This window comes from Syzygium oleosum, unplaced genomic scaffold (assembly GCF_021117445.2).
Source record: "Syzygium oleosum isolate NSW1041296 unplaced genomic scaffold, Sole_v2.1 Sole_v2.01, whole genome shotgun sequence".
NCBI classification, from domain to species: domain Eukaryota; kingdom Viridiplantae; phylum Streptophyta; class Magnoliopsida; order Myrtales; family Myrtaceae; genus Syzygium; species Syzygium oleosum.
This window is the reverse complement of record NW_026607485.1, coordinates 12,623,660-12,644,643: the sequence shown is the minus strand read 5'-3', so window position 1 is coordinate 12,644,643 and position 20,984 is coordinate 12,623,660. Positions and strand designations below refer to the sequence as shown.

At 38.3% G+C, this 20,984-nt stretch overlaps 3 protein-coding genes and 1 pseudogene across 4 annotated transcripts; 1 reads left to right on the top strand and 3 right to left on the bottom strand.

The window, feature by feature from the left end:
- Positions 1 to 846: 846 nt before the first annotated feature.
- Positions 847 to 5,366, top strand: LOC115683538 (uncharacterized). Its single transcript, XM_030608078.2, has 2 exons — positions 847 to 1,683; positions 5,004 to 5,366. Exons 1-2 carry the CDS (start codon positions 1,445 to 1,447, stop codon positions 5,059 to 5,061), a joined length of 297 nt encoding a protein of 98 aa, XP_030463938.1. The 5' UTR covers positions 847 to 1,444; the 3' UTR covers positions 5,062 to 5,366.
- Positions 5,367 to 8,022: 2,656 nt separating this feature from the next.
- On the bottom strand, positions 8,023 to 9,842 carry LOC115683537 (uncharacterized). Its single transcript, XM_030608077.2, has 3 exons — positions 9,556 to 9,842; positions 9,370 to 9,461; positions 8,023 to 9,277 (listed from the first exon to the last, which is right to left on the bottom strand). Exons 1-3 carry the CDS (start codon positions 9,631 to 9,633, stop codon positions 8,431 to 8,433), a joined length of 1,017 nt encoding a protein of 338 aa, XP_030463937.1. The 5' UTR covers positions 9,634 to 9,842; the 3' UTR covers positions 8,023 to 8,430.
- A 696-nt stretch (positions 9,843 to 10,538) lies between these two features.
- Positions 10,539 to 13,009, bottom strand: LOC115683536 (pentatricopeptide repeat-containing protein At4g11690). Of its 2 annotated transcripts, none has more exons than XM_056311512.1 (2): positions 11,270 to 13,009; positions 10,539 to 10,945 (listed from the first exon to the last, which is right to left on the bottom strand). In XM_056311512.1, exon 1 carries the CDS (start codon positions 12,789 to 12,791, stop codon positions 11,457 to 11,459), a length of 1,335 nt encoding a protein of 444 aa, XP_056167487.1. In that variant the 5' UTR covers positions 12,792 to 13,009; the 3' UTR covers positions 10,539 to 10,945; positions 11,270 to 11,456. The 2 variants fall into 2 exon arrangements, with proteins under 2 accessions (XP_056167487.1, XP_030463936.1); XM_030608076.2 differs by having other exon boundaries at positions 11,315 to 13,009.
- Positions 13,010 to 14,324: 1,315 nt separating this feature from the next.
- Positions 14,325 to 20,363, bottom strand: LOC115683584 (uncharacterized; annotated as a pseudogene).
- Positions 20,364 to 20,984: the final 621 nt, after the last annotated feature.

The window sequence follows — 20,984 nt, the reverse complement described above, 5'->3', positions numbered from 1 at the left end:
ATGGTATCTCAAATTGCGCAACTATTCCCGAATTTGTCAACTTCCCCATGGACATTCTTTGCTGAGCACAGGTTAGATTGTTGCTTCTTTGTAGTGTACATTGATGTTCTAGTTGGACTGCGTTTTCTCCTTCCCAAAAGGAGGGAATCATATTTCTCTTTAAGGCTCCGTTTGTTTAACGAAAAATGAATGATTTGAAAATTATTTTTCTAGAAAATAATTGCTTAAAATAATTAGTCAATGAAAAGTTTTCATTATCGACATAAATTTATGTCTAAACATTTTCGTGGATGATGAAAACCTTTTTTGTTCGTTCATTTTTGTAAACGACACAAGCAACCATATTTAGAATTTTTTTTTTCTAAATCATTCATTATACGCCAAGCAAATTGAGCCTTCAAGTGTTAATACACCGGTAGAACCTTGGATGATATGAAGGACAAAGGACAGGTGTAAATTACTATTAGTTTCGAGAGGATCAATATTGGAGCGATATAAAGAAAATGAATTAAAGCAATGTAACACGATAGATTATGAAAGTTTCAGAGATCCCCAATCAATTACCGCGAGTCTAATTGATCATCACTGGTCAAGTCATATAAATGTGTTTTTTTCTATTTTTCTTCCAAGTTGATAATTTCATGTGATTATAAGAAAAATACAAAACAAGAAGAAAAATCAACTATGCATCTTACAAAGAAAATCATACCATGTAACCAATAACGATATTAACTAACATTACCAAACACAACATAGGAGAGGAAAGTTAGCTCGGCGAGAGAGGGAGGGGGTCCCACAGACAGACCACACAATGCCTATCATATATATATTCACGTGTCCCACCAACCCGAACTCCCCCTATTCTATTCCATTTCGCAGGCTTCGCTTCCGTCATCGTACGCGCACATTCGCATCTCCTTGTCTCCCGTCGCTTCCATCGAAGAGCGGGTGCTGCTTCAAAGTCGAAAAACTCATGACGATCTCTGCACTTCTCTGGGTTCTGGGCTTCTAGCTGTTCTTGCCCGTGTCGGAGGGGAAAGAGAAAACGACGGTTTCTTGCCCACCCGAGTTTGCAATCAGCATTGGTTTCTCAAATCATCTCGATCTGCAGCTGCAAATTTGGGGACTTTCCGTTTCTGCCGTCGTTTCCGGCTTCTGGGGGTTCTTGGGTCGTTGCCCTTTTGGTTTTTTTATCTTCTGGGGTTAGACCTTTTTTTGTCTTCTGGGGTTAGATCAAGGATCGGGTCAAAAGGCGGGCGTTGACTTTCATCTCTGCGTGCTTGCGATCGCGTGATTTTTAAGCAATTTGGGCAAATGGGTTTTCCTTTCAATCCGGAGGCCCTGAATATTCTCTCTTTGCTTAATGTTTTTTGATCCGGGTTTCGACTCGACATCGGAAGAAAATTTTTGGTAATTCTGTAGTAAGTAGCTCTTGTAACTGTTGATGGATGAGGGTGCTAAGGATGCAAACGGCTATGATAAGAAGCCTGTGAAGCCTGTGAGTGATGTAGACCCTGGAAAGGTTGAGGGTAATGGTGATGTGGAAGAGGACAGCGAGGTGAAGTCGTTGTTGCCGCCGAGAGGGGTTGGGATGATTAGAACTTCCGAGAAGACAAGGAGGAAGGTGCAGTGGAATGATAGCAACGGCAACAATCTCACCGAGGTGTTGGAGTTTCAACCGAGGTATGACACTTTAGTAGTATGTTAAATGTTTGATTATACTCTTAAAAGTTTGTAAGCTGGCATGTTTGTGATTATAGGATTTATTTAGGTTGTTAATGTAGCATTTTCTATGCTGAATTGCCTCAAACTTATTAAAGCTTAGTCATTATTGTTGTAATTGCGGTTCTTCAATTTGTGGTGGGTGGCTATTAAGGGCAGAATTTATGGTTCTTATTATCTTCTTAGGTGAGAAAACAGAGAAGGTAGTTGTTATGATCTTACAGTAGTCTGACTGGTTAGCACTGGTCTTATATCCTGCCTTACTGGGGATGATGTAACTAAGAAAGCTTAGTAAAGTAAAGTGACTTTTGAGGTTGTCTTGCAACTATAAACACAGGTAACGTATTGTGGTATAACCGGTACTGGTGCTTGATTCTGAGTACAGTCTAAAAGGGTGAAAGAAATTGGAGTTTGACTTTTGATGGCTTCCATAGAACTTGATGTATGTCTGATAAGTTTCCAGAGAGTGCAATAGATGCTAGAGTCGGTAGTCTCTGTTGGTGAAGGAGAAAAGTTACTCTTAATATTGTTTTTCGCTTTGATACTTCTATTTGCTAAAGGTTGGAAATGAATGGTTGTAATACCATTAGTTCAGTATGCCATGATAAGTTAATATTGCTGCCGTAACTACAATTTGACTTCATGCATGCGGTTGTTACATGTTAGTCATTGAGAACGGGAATTACCTAACTGTTGTTTTTTGTCTATACTTAATATTACTGGAGGATACAGTATAAGCGAAAGCTCAATGGGTTAAGAGGATCCATGTAGTTGACTACACTTAGTGGGGAAACACTCGGTAAGGTGGTGTTATCTAAATTTTATATAATTTATAAACTTAACTTGTTCAAGCAACTAGAGCTTTAGTGATGCTAACTGAAGCAAGGTCGATCAAGATTTTTCCATCATTGCGCTACATAATGTGTTTCTCTCTTCACCCGTTTTATAGTTTTGGCGATACAATTGCAGTTTATGCTTTCTTATGTCTGGAACTTGTCAGCTTAGCTATTCAACAATAGTCTTTGAAACGAAATCCAATAAAATTGAGAAGCCATATCTAGGGCTTGTCAAGCACTGGCCGAAGCTTTACTTTCTTTTGGACATTGTGAACATATGACTGGGCCATCTTCTATGACAACGACCAGTTGCTTTAAGAAGGTTTTTAGCTTTTTCCACTAAAATAGATCAATTGGAAACTCATTTTCATGGTCCACTGTGGAAAGACCCATGCTAGACATGCTTTTTAGCAGTCTCTATTCTTCCCTTACAAATTTTCATCAGATTTGGGATCTTACTGTTAGAGGATTGAGCCTTCCTGATTATTGAAAACCGCACCAGAGAATTTGCAGATTATGATATTATTTGAGGAGAAGGAAGGCCTTAAATTGCATAATTTATCATGTTAAGACCTCTTTATCAGTCTTTTTGTCTAACGTGCTCAGAGTTCAGCTATCTGAGATCATCTTCAATCTTCATGTATATTTCTAATATGTGTTAGACTTTAGTCCTCGTCAAATGAATGTAGACAGTGATGTCCGTTATTTTAATTCCAACCTAGGAGGTAAGGCTTCTAGTTATGTTGGTTGAGGGTTGATTTGTGTCATCACTTCGAATATATAAGGATTCTCCATGTACCTGGGGATATTTAATACTCAAACGTGCAAAGACGCAGTGGAGAATATTTTTTGTTGAACTCTACAGCCAAGAGTAGGCGATGAAGAGGTTGACCTAACTCTCATAAAAATGAAGCAGACAATAAGCAGTGCATGAACCCTTTTGGACCATAATCAGTATGTTCTTAAGTTTAACCCCATCATATACAAAAATGAGTGCCTACACTTGAATGAAAGCATGACATAAAATGGGATGGGGAATGTGATAACTTTGTAAGTAAGGGGAGGAAAGATAGGGATTCTACAAGTGTGAAAAGATGAATGGTTTCATCTGATCCTGCACGTCACATATGGTTGGCTTGATGCTCATGATCATACAGATCGGTTGCTTTAATTTTGAAAGAATATGCCTTCTCACTGGTCCACTGGTCAGCTCATGTTCTGGACTGCCATATTTGTTCTGTGAAGACATTTTGCTTTCTTTTCATGTTCAATTTATTAGGATGGTGTGACCCTTACAGGTCTTGTGATCTTTTTGAGTTCGTGCATGTAATACTAATCTTGTAAAGCTGTAACGAAATTGTCGCTTGCAGGAAGTTATATGTAAAACATATGGATCGTCCATGCACTCTTCATTTTACTAAATTGAAATGCATTAGGGAAGTTCAAATTGGGTATATATGTATATATATATCCCAGATAGAAGAGGGTCAAGGCAAGGGAATTTAGACGATGGATGTGAAGAACTAGGAGAGCTTATCCTTATGGTACTAACAAGAGAGTAGGTCTTCATATCGACCATAGGCCCATTAATATCCCTTCAAAATCAAAACCAATGAATGATGAGATGAATATACTGAAGAAATAAACAATTGTCGTTTTTTTCTGGATGTCACAGCCCAATTTGTCTACGAAAAGTTGCTGCAATAGTAGTGTATGGTGGGTTGGGTGTCCATTAGGAATCCATTATTATTTAAATTGTCTGCACAAGTTGCTGTACTTTTCTTGTTTCCTAATATTCTTCTTGCCTTTGTTTTGGTTTGATTTAGAACTTCTATGATTTAACTGCAAATTAGCTAAGAAGCAGAAGAGTGGCGATACATGTTCCATCTCTAATTGGTCATCGCAGTACTAATTTCTTAAACAAACTCATCTGTCTGATGATGAGTGCATCCTTTCAACTGCATATAGCCTGAAGTAAACTTGGTGAACAGATCACCAGATTCCTCTTTCTGATCTCTTTGCTTTTGAATATGCTTCCCTGTCTTTGAGTTCGAGAATATATTTGAGTTTTGTCCACATATGATGCATAGGCACCTTCATGCCAATTAAGCAGAAAATAGAGTAGGGGTACTCGAGAAGGAAGCCACTGACATTAATAATAGTCAAACGAAAGCAATAGTGGTTGTTGTAGACTCACTGTTCTCTGCTTGATAAAATCAGATCTGTGAATGCTTGAACTCTCAACCATTGCCAAAAAAGAAATGATAAAGATTGTATAAATAATCTCATCTAAACAATCTTTGTGGTTTTATGCCAGTTAAGTGCACTCCCTAGTTCTTTTTTTTTTTTTTCCTACTTCACCTTTCTACAGATGTTACTGGACTTTTATTGCTTTTTCCCTGAATTTGATGCTTGGTGATGAGCATTGCCTTGTTTGTCCTGCAGTGAGCCGAGCGACAGTGATGATGAGGATAATGATTCTTGCATATGTACCATAATGTAGTAGTGATATGACTCTGCACATCACCACATAGCAGATTGGCCATGTCGACACCATCCCCTATTGGGTAGTGGGATCTGCTTGAGGATGGTTGTTTGGTTCAGGAATGGCAAGCAATGAAAATTGCCTCCACTAAGATTGTTCTCCGCGACATCATGAGTCTTTTAGTGACTACGGCTACGAACAAAGGAGGAAAGAGTAGTGCTTTATCCCAAAGAGGAAAAGAAGATTTTGAGTTCATCTTGATAGTCTAAGATGCAATACTATGTATAAAATACATTACACATGAATTCATACCGCGCTTACTCGAGTACGAGTCTAATTAACAGTGACATTACCACGCAGGCTTCTCAATGGCAAGAGACGCGGATACTGAGTTTTCTGGATACATATGTCTCTCTCTCTCTCTCTCTCTCTCTCTTTCTCTCTCTCTCTCTCTCTATTTTTTCTGGATAGTGTGATGGGAAATTGTGATTCTGCAAAGAAACGAGGGTGAATAAGTACAGATCTGTATAAGTTGTTATGCTAAGGGCATTTCTATGATCCTGTGCCCACTTGCCCATTGAAACTGGCTGTAGCCAGTTTCTTACCAGAGTTGTTAAGAGACTTACTTCAGAATGTCAAAACTTACTGACATTGATATGTATGTATATCGATAATCTTGAGCGCATGTGAGATTTTTGCTAATCACTTATGACTATTACTAGTAAGTAAAGCGCTACTAACCACATTAATCTTGATGATTTTGTGTATTAGAATTTACTAAGCATATTGAAACTCAACCATATGTGAAAGAAAATTAATATCCATCTATGATGATCACCAAACTCTCAAAACCATGTTGGATCGCGCTGCTTATGTAAATATTTTGTTATACCGGTTTCAAAACAGCATGAAAAAAATTAGATACGAATCTACGTGTCAAAATTTGTATGCGGAAATAACCTTAGGTGTATCGGATTAACAAATGTTAAAGTGCGTGTGCCGAAAGAATTTCATTAAGCATAAAAGTCAATCAAACACGCCCATATAACAAAGCATATGGGAAATTAGTATTTCCTATAATGGTCAAACTTTTTCTACAAGATGGGGTGAAACTTATTTTGTTATGTGGCAAGCTACTACAATCACTGAAAACTTACCAACTATTCAATGGTAAAAAATTATTTTTCCTAATTTGAAGCTACTTATCACGTAAAAAAAAATAGTAGCTATCAATAAGTGCATAGTTTTGGTAGAAAAGAATGAGGAACTGTTACTTCTATTCTATGATGCAACCAAATATCAACATCTTTTTGTTTTACTAATCGTGAACAGAAAAAAAAAATTCAATAGCCCGTTTCATATTCATGGGAAGGCGACCGGTAAGTGATGAACGTGGTCTTCAAGATTACTTTAACTGGTAGATGATGTGATTTGAATATGCTATATCCAAACCAAGGACTCCTTGAGAATATAAGATTTCATCAATCAATAGGTAGGGTTTCAACGTTCTTAGCAAATTTTTATTTTATAAAAAGTAAATTGCAATATATTTAGTAGGTATTCCACATATATAGGTAACTTCTTGCGTTATGAATAATTTCTAAGTTGTAAGTTATTAGTAATTTGTCAACACGTATGTATAGTAACTTCCCAAAGTCACGAGTGTAACATAAAAGTTAGTAATTGTTAGACGAGGTTAGTACTTTTTTCACAGAGAAAAATAAGTTGTAATATTCTTTTTCTTAAGTAAAAGGGCAAAGAGAGGTGATCAGTGCTAGGGACAAGTTTTGGATGTCATTGTAAGGGTCTTATATTTTCTTTGGAAAGTTCAATTTGAACTTTGCTAATTCGCACCCCTTGTGACCAGAGATTTCAAAGTTGGTAAGCCCGTCACTGCAACCTCACGAAGATACTAGCAGCTGAGAAACCTCATCACACGAGTGATGCTACTGCTATGCAATATAATACGAGTCATTTAAAAGTTCTCTCATGACGTGAATTGAATTCATGACCTCGTGAAATACAGGTAACCCTTTAGTCACTATGCCAGCCACCTCGGTGGTATAAAATAGAACAGTAGGTTTCCACATTTTTTAATAGCTTTCTTCTATAACCAAAGCAAGTAGTACGCAGTAATTTTGTAGGTGTTTAGCTACTTTTCAAGGTGAAATATTAATTTCGGAGTTGGTGAATAATTTTCTTATTTATTTCATTATATAAGTTTAAACCCAATACTTGAGTAAAGTTCGTAAGTGTTGAGCAACTTCCTAAAGAGCGAATTTTCTGAAATCAGTTTCTGGTTAGTTTTCTTGAAATTTACTTCTTTCTATTGAAACTTATTTCAAAGAAGAGACAGCAAGTTCCCAGTTAATTTGGGTTTGTCTGATCGTACGGTTCTCCTTCTTTTCTTCTAAAGTGATCGGCCCAGATGGCCCAAGCACACAAATCCGTGCAAGAGTCCTATGCTGGTTGAAAGCATATACCGCCTCTTAAGACAGATACCTTTACTTGAACAAATATCAAGTACTGTATAATCCAAAGAGATACCGACCGTAGTCATTGTTCATTTTGGTTTCGGGCTAACATTTGAGTGTCAAGGACTCTTCGAGCACCGGAGTAAAATCTCAAATTTGTATTTGCCGAAGTCTTTTGTCCCGAGCACCTCAAGAATAACTGAAGCATAATACCCGTGCTTCTTGAGCAAGGAATGATCAGTAATCACTTCTCAACTCGATACTATTTTTGAGATGCTCAACGTGGAACAATGGCGATGATTCTGAAGCACGACAATTGTCCTTTCATTTCACCAACAGATATTAGGAGAATAAACATGGATCTCAGATGTGCATGATTTTGCAGAAATTTCATTGCCCGAATTGTGTTCTGTGTTCATTTTGGTTCTGTTCAGATAAAACAGATGAACTGTGATGCTGAATATATTGGTGTCATAATGAAATTCGGAGCCAACCCTCTTGGCAGTTCAAGACAATCGAACAATATATGATCATCACCAACAAAATAACAACCAGAAGTAGTCAAGCACCTCCAAATACACTAAGGGAAAAAAAGTCCAATTCTCTCTCACAAACAAGAAGCAGAGAGCAGAAACAATCATTGCCTGTAAGAGGCAAAGAATATAACTCAAAACACACAAAATATTGGATAACGGCATGTATGTGACTGAAGGTTACTGTCTTTATCCAGGATGACGGATGAAAATCCTGATCACAATGTTGTGAAATTGTATTGCCATGTGCATTGCTTTATTACAGCAGACCAGTGTTTCATCAGCTTATTCCTTATCGTTCCTTTGGTTCACATGAAATTCATCTTGATCCCATCTGTTGATGACTGAAATCAGCTCAATAAAACATGCTTTTGCTCCGATCATACGGTCTTAAATAAGATGGTGCTGCTCTTACTGACAGGTGCATTCTCGGATGGAACAGTGTTGGACGAGACCAACCAGTTAGAAAGGCTCGTGTTCACCGCGCCAAAAGGTTTAGAAGCAACTGAATTGGATCCCAATGAGGAAGCTGAGGGACTAGATCTAGCATTCGGTGAAAATGGCGCGCTAAATTGTTTCTCCAACACTACATTCTCCTTGTGATGGTGCTTAACCTGCGTGGCCTTCGCCTTGACTCTTTTCCACTGCATAAGATTTTCGACCGGGTTTAGTACAGAATCCACGTATTGAGTCCTACATCGAGCATTTTCACTTGTGCTCAGAGTTTTTGTTTCTAGGACACTCATGGAATGATGGGATATCAGGTTTTCAGTTTTGTCCAAATCTGACCGCCACAGAGAAACTTGCTCTTTCATACTCGAAGACACCGAAGAATTGAATTGCAGGGGAATTTGCTTCTGACTCGTTCTAGAATCCTGCATATTGCCATAAAAATCGATATCGTCATCACTGCCTATATCATCGTCCTCATCTTCGAGTTCGAAATCATCATCATCGTAGAGCAATTCCTCCTCCTCATCAGAGCTGTCTCTGCAGTTCTGATACCTATAGTTCTCCGAATAGCGAGCACCTGTTTTAGCAATCGAACCCTCGTTAAGTACTGTTGGGGATCGATCTAACCGGGATGTTTCATCGTTGGGTTTTCTCTTATCTTCCTCTTTATCACTTTCCGAGAAATAAGCATCCGCATTCGGGATGGGCTCATAGGTCTGGACATTCAAGTTGAACCGGACTTTCTTTCGGGTCTTCGCACTAGATTGTTTTTTGCTATATATAAGAGCAAAAGCATTGCAAAATTATAAGTACCCTCCTAATAAATCAGTAATTCAAGACACTTAACGTACAGAGATTGGACTAACCTCAAGGAAGAAGTCGAGGTGCTGGAGTCCTGACCAATTTCCAGATCTAGTTGGGATGAGTTATCCAGAGGCTCATACTTCCCATGACCAACCTGCAACAACCCAAAAACACAAGCACTCAGCATCAATCACGAAATAGAGGAAGAACAAAAATGAAGCTTTGGAAACAAAAAGGGTCTCATGTACTTGGTCTCCAGAATGGATTGGCTTTCTTCTCCGCCCCCGCTTCTTGGAGAGCCCGAAACACGCAAGAAAGCACCCCATCAATGGTGGGGGTGGGTTCTGCAGGGGCGAGTGTGTCTCTCTTCAAGGCTAGAAGATCTTCATGGAAGAGGAGTTTGTCTCAAATAGAGATGGCCCATGAAGGAAACAGGGGCAGGGAGAGACCGTGTGCGTTCTGTGGGTGGGTGTTGAAGGGCATTTGATTTGAGGGAAGAGAGAGAGAGAGAGAGAGAGAGAGAGAGAGAGAGAGAGAGAGAGAGAGGGGGTTTCAAATCTGTGCTGTGGCTCCAAAGTGTTTGAAAAAAGGGAACGTTGGAAGTCTCATAATGATGAAGGAGGAGAAGAGGTGGCGGTGGTGGGCACTCGTGCTTTTATTTAATGAGGAGAGATAAAAGATGGAGACAAATCCAGCTTTGTCTGACAGCTTGCTGGTTACACCATCATGCCCTCTTTTCGCCCATGAAACTTCTCTTCCTCCAAAATGAATAAAATAATTTCCTAGAAGAAATCCTTACATTTTTTTTTTGGTCGAAAGAAGAAATCCTTACTTCAGAAAGCATTATGTTTGGATTTTATGTACAACTAGACAACATTGGAAATGTGGAAAGAAGATTCAAATTTCATATGACATAACATATTTAGCCTCTTTTTTTTTTTAACACCAACAGAGATAAGCTGTTCTCTTAGTAAATTTTAGGATTGATACTACAGAAAACTTAATGAAATTCCATTATGAACATTAAGGAGATTTTTTGTTATTCATGATAAAAAATTTTCAAATGGATTCCCATTTCAAACAAACAACACTTCTCATTTGTGATCGACAATAGCCACCGGAGAAAGGCGATTAGCAATTGCGGTGATCGGCGATTAGTGGCCGGTGGCGACGATCGGCGAATGGGGATGGCAGGTATGATAGAGTTGGGTTTTTCGGTAGATTCATGACGTTAGAAATGTGGACTCATAATATGAAAACTATTGCTAGGTAATCCAATTCCGCATTTTTCAGCAACCCTATTTCAAGTGGAATCCAATTCCACCTTTTGATTTCTCTCCAAACATGAAAAATATAGGAATTAGAATCCCATTCCTCGTTACAAACCTAAAGTCCATTACCATCTCTCTCTCTCAAAATATGCTACAACACAAGCCTTCAGTTATCGCTTCGTCTCTGTTTGTTCTTCTCTGTCCTTTCTTCTATCCTATTTTCAAATTATGAACGATTCGCTTCAACTCCTTTTTGGCTCTTGTAGCGTTGTGGGCACCTGCAACGTCACCGAATGCGAAAAGAGACGCCATTGCGCTCGCCATTTTGATCGGTCTTTAAAAGGAGCTCCTCCAAGAATTGGAAGTTCTGCACATGAAACCATTTCATCGCACAAATCTATTGACAGACAGTGATTTTGAAACGAATGATTTGTCATCGCACTCAAAACATTCAAAAAAACAAGAAAGTTGTGGCAGCTCGAGAGTTGGGTCATTGTTCAATGCTGTTTTCTAGTCACATAATGAATAGGTATGGCCTCACTTCTCAACAACAAAGGATGATTTTTCATGTTGGGTCAATAACAGCAATCCATGATTAACACAGGAGTTTTAGTAAGTAAAATCATGACAAAACTGTCCTAATCAAATCTTGAAATCTACAATATCCAGAACTGCAAAGCCTGAGCATTACCAAAATTATGCACGACTTGATACCCAACCCAAGGCAGAATCTTACAGATGCAGAGGTTGGTACTTGCTCGTTGGCACTGGTCAATTCCGGCTGGAAGCAACTCTTTGGACTATGCCATTTGATTGGTCTATAGAAATTGAATTTCCACAAAAGAGCTCCATAATATACATAGCTCAGTCTTGCCACGCTAACTTGTGCCACTCTTTGCCTTTGAAATCATATTATGAAGAGCAAGAGACGGTTTCAAACCTAACTTCACCATGGCATTCAGTAAATCCTCTGCCTCTTCCCACTTGCAATCCTTGCAAAGAACCTCGATGGTATGACTGTAGCTGCCGAAGTTAGGAACCATTCCTTTCTTGCCCATTTCCGTGAGCAAACTCAGGGCCCTATACGAGCTGCCCTCTTTGCAGTATCCATGGATCATTGTGTTGTATATCACATCGTTGGGTTCTACACACCCATCACGCATTGACTTGAACAGCTTCGATGCTTCCTTCATATTACCATTTGTGCACAACCCGTGTACTAAAACACCGTATGTGTGCACATCAGGAATGAATCCTGCCTTCTGCATGGATGAATAGATGTCGGATGCTTTCTCCATGTCATCTGATCTCGCGAAGGCATCTATTAGAATAGTATAGGTCACTTTCGAAGGAGAGATGCCTCTCTCCTCCATCTCCTTCACCAAATCAGTCACTGCAGGCAAATTCTTGGCTCTAGCGAATCCAGCAATCAAAGTGTTGTATGTAATCAACGATGGGGAGTGACCATTTGACTTCAGTTGATCAAATAAGCTGAAAGCCTTATCCAACTTCCCACAGTGACAAAATCCATGTATGAGCGTATTATATGTAATCACGTCCGGATTCATACCGCTCCTTTTCATCAAGTCCACCAACCTCTCGGCTTCCCAAACTCTCGACTCACGACACAGCCCCCGAACGAGAACGTTGAATGTAACAACGCTGTACGCGATCCCTCGCTCGCGCATTTCGTCGAACAGTTCAAAGGCTCTGTTTACATCACCTCCCCTGCAAAGCACGTTGATCATGAGATTGCAAGTATGTACGCTCGGAACAACCCCACTAACCTTCATCTTTCGGAACAGCTCGAAACCATCTTCCTTCATGCCTTTCCTCAGATACCCATCAAGCAACACTCTGTAGGTGTTGCGCTTGGCAACCAAACCCAGCTCACTCATCTCGGAGAACAATTCTCCGGCCCTTTCGACGTCGTCGCTTTTGCAACAGCCATCGATCAAGGCCGTGTATACGTAAGCCACCGGAGACCAGTTCATCTCCTTCAACCGGGCGAAGATCTCGAGACCCCTGTCCAAGCGACCGGCTTCGCAGCAGCCCTTCACCATGATCCCGAGGCTCCGCTCGTCGACTGTTCCGGGTTTGGCCCTGGAGTCACTGAACAGGCGCCACGCCTTGTCGAACGAGCCGGAACGAATGAGAGAAGTCAGCAGGTTGTTGAGGGCGCTGGGACAGGGGACGAGGCCATTTTTCGCCATTCGGGGGTCAAACAATCATGGTCTCGCTCCGTCGATGGAGACTGCAAAAGGGCAAGAAGGATTGAGTAGAACTAAGGTGTCGTTGGGTTGGGAGATGTGATCAATGAGAAGGCGTCGAGTGGCGGGGTTTCCACCATTTTTGGAGCGGCGGTGAGAGCTTGGCGGGCTTCTTCTCTCTGTCTGTCTTTTCCCTTCATATATGCTAAGCAGCGCGGACACTGACAAGCGATACATGATACGAAAATGTTTAAAATTGACCGGTGCGTGTTGGAATGGCGCGTTGGGATGCATGATTTGCATGTCCTTGACGTGTCCAGAGCGTTGACCATGTGTCGGATGTTTGACACCTGTTGATCACGTGTTGGACGCGTGTCGGACACCGTGACCTCCGGAGAGTGTATCTGCTTCCTAGCATATATGTTGGCAAGTTGAATTGTCATTCAATTTCAAGTTCTATGGCATGCAAAATGCCTAAGTTGCCACTGAATAAGACTCTGGCCATCTTTCATTAGTCTCGTGACAGCTACATGATTTATGGGAACTAAGGGCATGAATGATAATCATTCTGTTTTAGAAACAATTCTTAGAACAGAAATATATATTTCTATTTTTGTTCCCAAGACGAGTTTCTGAGAAAAGAAACCCATTTGATAACAACACAAATTTCTATTTCCTAGAACAAAAATCCATTTTTTTAGAACTCCTTTTGGGGGTTAAAAGCCCTTTTAAATCCCTAAACTAAAGAGTCTTCAAAAATACCATTTGGGCATCTCAAAAAATTTAAATTTCACTCAAAGTGGGTGGCCACAGGTATTTTAAACCATACTGTGAAGTTTTGAAATTTTTGATTTTTTGATTTTTTTTTTTGAAAAAATTCACAAAATTTCCTATTTTCCCAAAATCTGACCTTTTTTTATTTTCTGGGAATTTCTATGAATTTTTCTGGAATTATTCAATTTTTATGGATTTTCTGAAATTTTTTTTTTTAGATTTTTAGAAATTTTCCGGATTTTCTAAATTTTTGTTATGAATTTTTTGAATTTTTTGATATTTTTCTGATTTTTCTAATTTTTTTAGAATTTTTTTTATTTTCCCGCCGGAAATGAACCGGACCAAATCGTTTCGAATCGGTCTGACCAGGTCAAATCGGGGCCAAATTTAGGAAGAGATGTGTTTTGAAGAGAGAAGACATGTTTTTTTAGAAATGGTTTTCATTTCTCGTCCAGAAATAGAAAACCTATTTTTTTTTTGTTCTGATTTTTGGTCAAAAACCAGTTCTGAAACAAAAAGTTGTTCCAGAAATAGAATAATTGAATTGCTTTATCAAACGGGTTTCTGTTCCAAACCTGTTTCCGGGAACAGAAAACTAGTTTTGGACAGAAACAGAATAGTTATCATTCGCGTCCTAAAACTCGTGCTATTGAAACTAAGTTACCAACCCATGTTAAGAATGCTAGTATCAGATTGAGGAAATTACCGTCACGGGACGCAATCTCGTCTTGTTCCGATCGAAACTGTCTGAATTAGTCTCTCTCTCTCTCAACTCGCATCATCTCATGCCTGTGCAACCTGACTCAAAAGCAGTTGGAGAATATAGCTTATTTACACCTTGAAATGCAGATGATTTGCTATTAGTTGCAGAAGAAGAATTTTGGTCTATTCTTTCCCTGATTCGATAACTGCACCCATTTGAATATCGTTCTGGACAACAAAAAGAGAATTGTTCTTTCAACAAGATTAATTTGCACGTTTGAATATGGTGGTCACAACCGAAGAACGATGAATCACTGAAAGAAGCAACAAAAGTTTCCCAGAACCAAGGGCTGAATGATCCTGAGGGAATCAATTGTGAGCTGGCTCAAATGGGCTGTGCTTAGTCACTTCGCAACCAAAAGATCAACTCGACAACGGGAAACTCACGTACGGGTTGGCAAAAGCAGCATCGTTGCCTGGGCGTGAGAACACAATCTGCATTTCGGAGTTCATCAAAAAATTACACTTTGCAGAAGCAGCGCCAAAAGAAAAAGTGCATTGTAATCTGCAGTTGTGTTATTTTCGACTTGACGAGAGTGAAAGTAACTTCTCCCATCACGAGGAAAGAAAGTCGTACTGCCTAAAACAAGGAATCACCTGATAATTTCCGAGCGTGTGAGACTTAAAACCAGCTGCACAATAGTCGAAGTAGTACTCCCACGTCCTTATGAACTTTTCGTCGAATCCCAGAGCTATTATTTTCCTACAAAAGGAGAGAGGTGTCACGACTGATGACAAAACTGAGCAATTGCACCAAAGCGATCGCAGCATCATGTCGATTGTCACCTCTGTTTCTCCATGAAGTTCTTCCTCCAACATCGAAGTGTTCGGTAGTAATGGATTCCTATGTTGTCCAGATGCTCCACGCTGTAGTGGAAGACCTTTCGGTGAATAGACGAAGCGAAGAACAAAGAAACTCATGTACTTAATGTTTCGCAATTGTACCAAAGTCGGGACGCAGAGGCCATAGCTGACGTTATCCTGCTTAACGAAGGCAGGCAGCCACCAGGGAAGATATATTCTTTTATGAAGTCTGAACTCCGCCTTTATCCGTCGCACCGCTCATCGGGTATGGATATGAACTAGTAAAATTTAATACACCAATGAAAAAAAATCACATCTTTAACTTTTGAAACAATGATTCAACCTGCCAAACCATTGTATGTCACATGCCTGTAGAACAAGAAGTCCGTCATTGGCTAGCACCGATTCGCAACAGCCGAAGAACTCCTCCATGTATTCGTGGCCAACTGCGTCTATCATCTCACTGTGAATTCATTCCATTAGGAGAGTCTTTTCAGCAACTTTTTGGTCTGTTTAACCATATCAAGAAAAGACAAAATGGCGAGAAACTCACCAGGAAATGATCCTGTTATATTTGTAGGTACTGGGCAATTGGCGATAATCGCAAAGAAGGAATCTGATGCGGTCCTGTATCGAAAGGAATACGAAAGGAATACATTATCTCTTGGACCAAATAAAGTAAGTTTGCAAGTTCAAAATGCTGGTAGATGCCGGTGTATTTGCATTACTTGAAGCCCTGCTTCTTTCACTCTCAATTCGGCATACTTCAGTTGCTCTTTTGACAAAGTAATGCCGGTGTATTTGCATCCGATTTGCTTGACAACTTCAATGGCCAAGCTTCCCCAACCGCAGCCGATTTCAAGAACTTCATGTGTCTTTTCAATTCTTGCCTACATTTTTTTAAGGCAAAGCATTAGTCACAAAACGGTCGAATGTTAACCCGTCAAGCAGCCCGAATTTAATAGCAAGTAAAACTTACTTTTGTAATCAAAAGAGAGATTTTTCTCAACTGTGCCGCCTTTAGGTCTTCACCTGCCATCTATCAAATTTTTCGACAGGATAACAATGCGACATTATTTTGAGCCACTAGACTTCATTAATATATGGATTTGTATTTATTCTCACTTCTAAAGCACATATTCAGCAGCAAAATTTCAAAACAGGGTTGTGGCTGCTGACCTTGAATACCGCACAGGAGTATGTCATAGTCTCATCCAAGAACAGCGAAAAAAGTTCATTACTCTGCAAACACGATGAAATGGAAATCGGCGTTACAGAATACCATATGCACAAGCACATTCTTGCTTCTGATATACATCAATGTCGATAAACTGAGAACGTATTCTAGTTCGTTCTGTTCTCATGAGAAAATGCTAGGAAAAAAGATAAGGAATAAAAGTATCTACCAGATCATAATGCCGGGAGATGTTCCTGCGAGCTTGAGTCAAAAGTGTTCTGCCTTGAAACATGCTTGAAGAAGTACTTAGCCGAAGCAATACCAGCTGTTAAGAACATCGGTGTCCACCAGCCCCTAATCAAAAAGGCGCAGCCACTGGTTTAGTATCTTTTAAATCATATAAAGTCAAAAACATTTTGTTCCAATTAGTAAAGTATTGAGTACCTTTTTTTACTTAATTTCGAGACGGCAGTATCAGAATCTCTGTTGGCTATGAGAATCTGCGAGTTTCCATATTGTTGACAAGCGATTAAGCATTTGATATGTTTGATAGGATACATCATTTATAAAATGAAGTCTGTTTGATGAAGAAAATAACCTTTAAAAGATTTAGGAGACCTTTATCTTTGTCTACAAAAGAAAAATCACCATTTATGTATGCATCTGCTAGGCCTAGATCGGCCTGAGTCATGACCTGAAAAACCAAAAATTCTTGATTAGGACATATGGGTGCGCATGATAACCATTCTGTTCCAGAATGAGTTCTTGAAACAGAAATATATTTTTCTATTTCTGGTTTAAGGATGAGTTTCTGAGAAAAGAAACCCGTTTGATAACAACCAAAAATTTCTATTTCTGGAACAGAAACCCATTTGATAACAGCACAAAATTTCTATTTCCTAAAACAAAAACCTGTTTGATAAATAACACAAAATTCTATTTCCAGGAACAAAAATCCATTTTTTTAGAAATGGAATAAAAATAATTAGAAAATCCAAAAAATTCCTAAAAATCTCAAAAAAATTCAAAAAATCCAAAAAAATTGAAAAATTCTAGAAAAATTTATCACAATTTCCAAAATATAAAAAAAATTCAGATTTCGGGAAAATAGGAAATTTGTTGAATTTTTTTAAAAAAAATCAAAAAATCAAAAATTTCAAAACTTCATAGAATGACTTAAAATACCTGGGCCACCCACTTTTAGTAAAATTTAAATTTTTTTAGGTGCCCAAAAAAAATCAAAAATTTGAAAACTTCACAGAATATTTTAGAATACATGTGGCCACCCACTTTGAGTGAAATTTAAATATTTTAAGGTGCCCAAAAAAATTCAAAAACTCAAAAATTTCAAAACTTCATAGAATGGCTTAGAATACCTGTGGCCACCTACTTTGAGTGAAATTTTAATTTTTGGAGGTGAAAAAAAAGAAAAAAATTAAAAATTTCAAAACTTCACAGAATGACTTAGAATATATGTGGCCACCCACTTTGAGCGAAATTTAAATTTTTTTAGGTGCCGAAAAAAAAAATCAAAACATAAAAAATCAAACATTTCAAAATTTCACAGAATGACTTAGAATGCCTCTAGCCACCCACTTTGAGTGAAATTTAATTTTTTTTAGGTGCCCAAATGGTATTTTTGATTTTTTTGATTTTTTAATTTTCTTTTCGGCACCTAAAGAAATTTAAATTTCACTCAAAGTGGATGGCCACATGTATTCCAAGCCATTCTGTGAAGTTTTCAAATTTTTGCTTTTCTGCTTTTTTTAATTTTTTTCGGCACCTAAAAAAAATAAAATTTCGCTCAAAGTGGGTGGCCACAGGTATTTTAAGCCATTATGTGAAGTTTTGACATTTTTTCTTTTTTGCTTATTTTTATTTTTTTCTGGCAACTAAAAAAAATTAAATTTCGTTCAAAGTGTGTGGCCACAGGTATTCTAAGCAATTCTGTGAAGTTTTGAAATTTTTTATTTTTTTTATTTTTTTCGGCACCTAAAAAAGTTTAAATTACACTCAAAGTGGATGGCCACAGGTATTCTAAGCCATTTTGTGAAGTTTTGAAATTTTTGATTTTTTGCTTTTTTTTATTTTTTTCAGCACCTAAAAAAAATAAAATTTCGCTCAAAGTGGGTGGCTATAGGTATTTTAAGCCATTTTGTGAAGTTTTGAAAATTTTGCTTTTTTGCTTATTTTTATTTTTTTTGGCATCTAAAAAAAATTAAATTTCGCTCAAAGTGGGTGGCCACAGGTATTCTAAGCCATTCCGTGAAGTTTTTTATTTTTTATTTTTTATTTTTTTATTTTTTTTTGCACCTAAAAAAATTTAAATTTCGCTCAAAGTGGATGGCCACAGGTATTCTAAGCCATTCTATGAAGTTTTGAAATTTTTTATTTTTTGCTTTTTTTAATTTTTTTCGGCACCTGAAAAAAATTAAATTTCGCTCAAATTGGGTGGCCACAGGTATTCTAAGACATTTTATGAAGTTTTTAAATTTTAGATTTTTTGATTATTTTTTATTTTTTTTGGCATCTAAAAAAAATTAAATTTCGCTCAAAGTGGGTGGCCATAGGTATTCTAAGCCATTTTGTGAAATTTTTTATTTTTTTTATTTTTTTCGGCACCTAAAAAAATTTAAATTTCGCTTAAAGTGGGTAGCCACATATTTTAAACCATTCTGTAAAGTTTTGAAATTTTTGATTTTTTTCTTTTTTTCCCACCTCAAAAATCGTGACTTCCATATGAACATATATTTTGAAGAAAGAGTTCTCTCAGAAATGATTCTCATTTTTGGTCTAGAAATAAAAAACCTACTTTTTTTTGTTCTGATTTATGATTCAGAATCGGTTCTGGAACAAAAAGTTATCCCAGAAATAGAAAAATGATATTGCGTTACCAAACGAGTTTCTATTTCAAAACTGTTTCTGGGAACAGAAAACTAGTTCTGGACAGAACTAGAATGATTATCATGCGCTACCATAAAGTCTCAGAACGAAAAAGCAAAAACCGGGCCTTATTCATAAAAGGGTCCTGAATAGTCTGATCCAGTGAGGGTTGAAGTCGCGCGTAAGTTAAAACAATACCTTCCAGTAAAACTGTGGACTGTGGATCCTCAAAGTAACTGTCAGAGGACATCTTGTCGTTGTTCCCTCGAAGGTAAACATCGTACCTCCTTCCTCTATTAACCTGCCGATCGCGAAAGCATAATTAGTACCACGTGATTCTCAAAATGTTCCCCTAAGCCACAAGTCATTAAGAATATTCTGCATTTTCGAATATCATTCTTATTGACAAGTAAATTCGCAAATTCTGTTCTAATATATTAATGAAAATGCGGGAGTGGTCCACAACAATCTAGCAATGGATATGACTTTTTGTTTTTGGTCGGAACAAGGGATATGACTTTAAAGATGAGAAGATGTTGACTATGACTTAGTACTGTATCAGAGCAATGGCACTTAACACTTCTGAGGATCTACGGAGAAACAAGACCAGGAACTGTGTACTCTACAAGCCAATAGTTTTCATGATAAGTAGTAGTATACTCACGTTATCGAGCCTGTAGAAATATAACGTCTGAGAAATCTAGTAACAAAAAGGCGTGCCCCAATTTCCTTGAGTGAAGGAACCATACATATGTCGGGATCTCAAGAACAAAATGACTTTGTCCGATCACTCCTCGTGCAGCAGCCATGCCAGCCTGCAAAGAAGTCCCTTACGGAAGCCATATCCCGAAAGAAGAATAAGAACTCAAATTACAGCAACTTTACGAGCAAAGACCATACAAAATTGACTCATCAATTAGGCCCTTCAAAGTTTTGTTACATGCATAGGAATATAATACTCTCAGCGTTGCTAAAAGGCTGTGGTATGACAATCACCGGTGCTAATGTCGAAACTTCGACAGGCTCACCCTGGCATGCTCTGCAGAACCAAATTCCTCTTTTTCCTTGGATCCGATGTAGCTCAAACGAAGCTTTCGATGTGGCAACAGATGGAATTGCATGGCCGGTACACCACTTAAGCAATGTGTTTTCCGGTTCATGTGAAGGATTGAGAGTCACGAGAATGACATGTCTGATATCTCCATTTCCACTAAAAACTCTCAGACAACTCTCCATCATATTAGGGTACTGAGAGTCACGAAAATGACATGTCTGATATCTCCATTTCCACTCAAAGACTCTCAAACAACTCCAACATGTTAGGGTTGTAACCTGCAGGAGACCCGTCATTCCCTTTGTCTTTTTCTACTTTTTTTTAAAATTCTTTATTCTTCATGTAATTGAAAAATAGTTCCATATCACAGTCAGTTCCCCTCTATTCTTGTACTAATTTTGAATTTAGATTTTGTTTCATTAAACTTGTCAAGATTCAAAATCATATAGAATTTTCATTAGTCTATGAAAAGTTATCTTGTGCTATTGAAACTAAATTACCAACCCATGGTGAGAATGTTACTATCAGATTGAGGAAATTATTGTGGCGGGACACAATCTTGTCTCGTTCATCTGATGCCGACACAATATGGGCAATCAAAACTGTCTAAAGTGATCTCGCTCTCTCTCAACTCACATCATCTCATGCTTGTGCAAACTGCTTCGAAAGCCGGCAAAGAATAGCATATTTTTGCAACTTCAAATTAGGGGTGAGTGTAAGAAACTTGGAACCTGCCCTCGGG

Coding starts and splice junctions, on each gene's coding strand:
- LOC115683538 (XM_030608078.2), top strand. CDS start 1,445: ATGGATGAGGGTGCTAAGGATGCAAACGGCTATGATAAGAAGCCTGTG. Junction 1,684..5,003: donor GTGTTGGAGTTTCAACCGAG/GTATGACACTTT, acceptor TTTGTCCTGCAG/TGAGCCGAGCGACAGTGATG.
- LOC115683537 (XM_030608077.2), bottom strand. CDS start 9,633: ATGGGGTGCTTTCTTGCGTGTTTCGGGCTCTCCAAGAAGCGGGGGCGG. Junction 9,462..9,555: donor CAATCCATTCTGGAGACCAA/GTACATGAGACC, acceptor GGGTTGTTGCAG/GTTGGTCATGGGAAGTATGA. Junction 9,278..9,369: donor ACCTCGACTTCTTCCTTGAG/GTTAGTCCAATC, acceptor TCTTATATATAG/CAAAAAACAATCTAGTGCGA.
- LOC115683536 (XM_056311512.1), bottom strand. CDS start 12,791: ATGGCGAAAAATGGCCTCGTCCCCTGTCCCAGCGCCCTCAACAACCTG.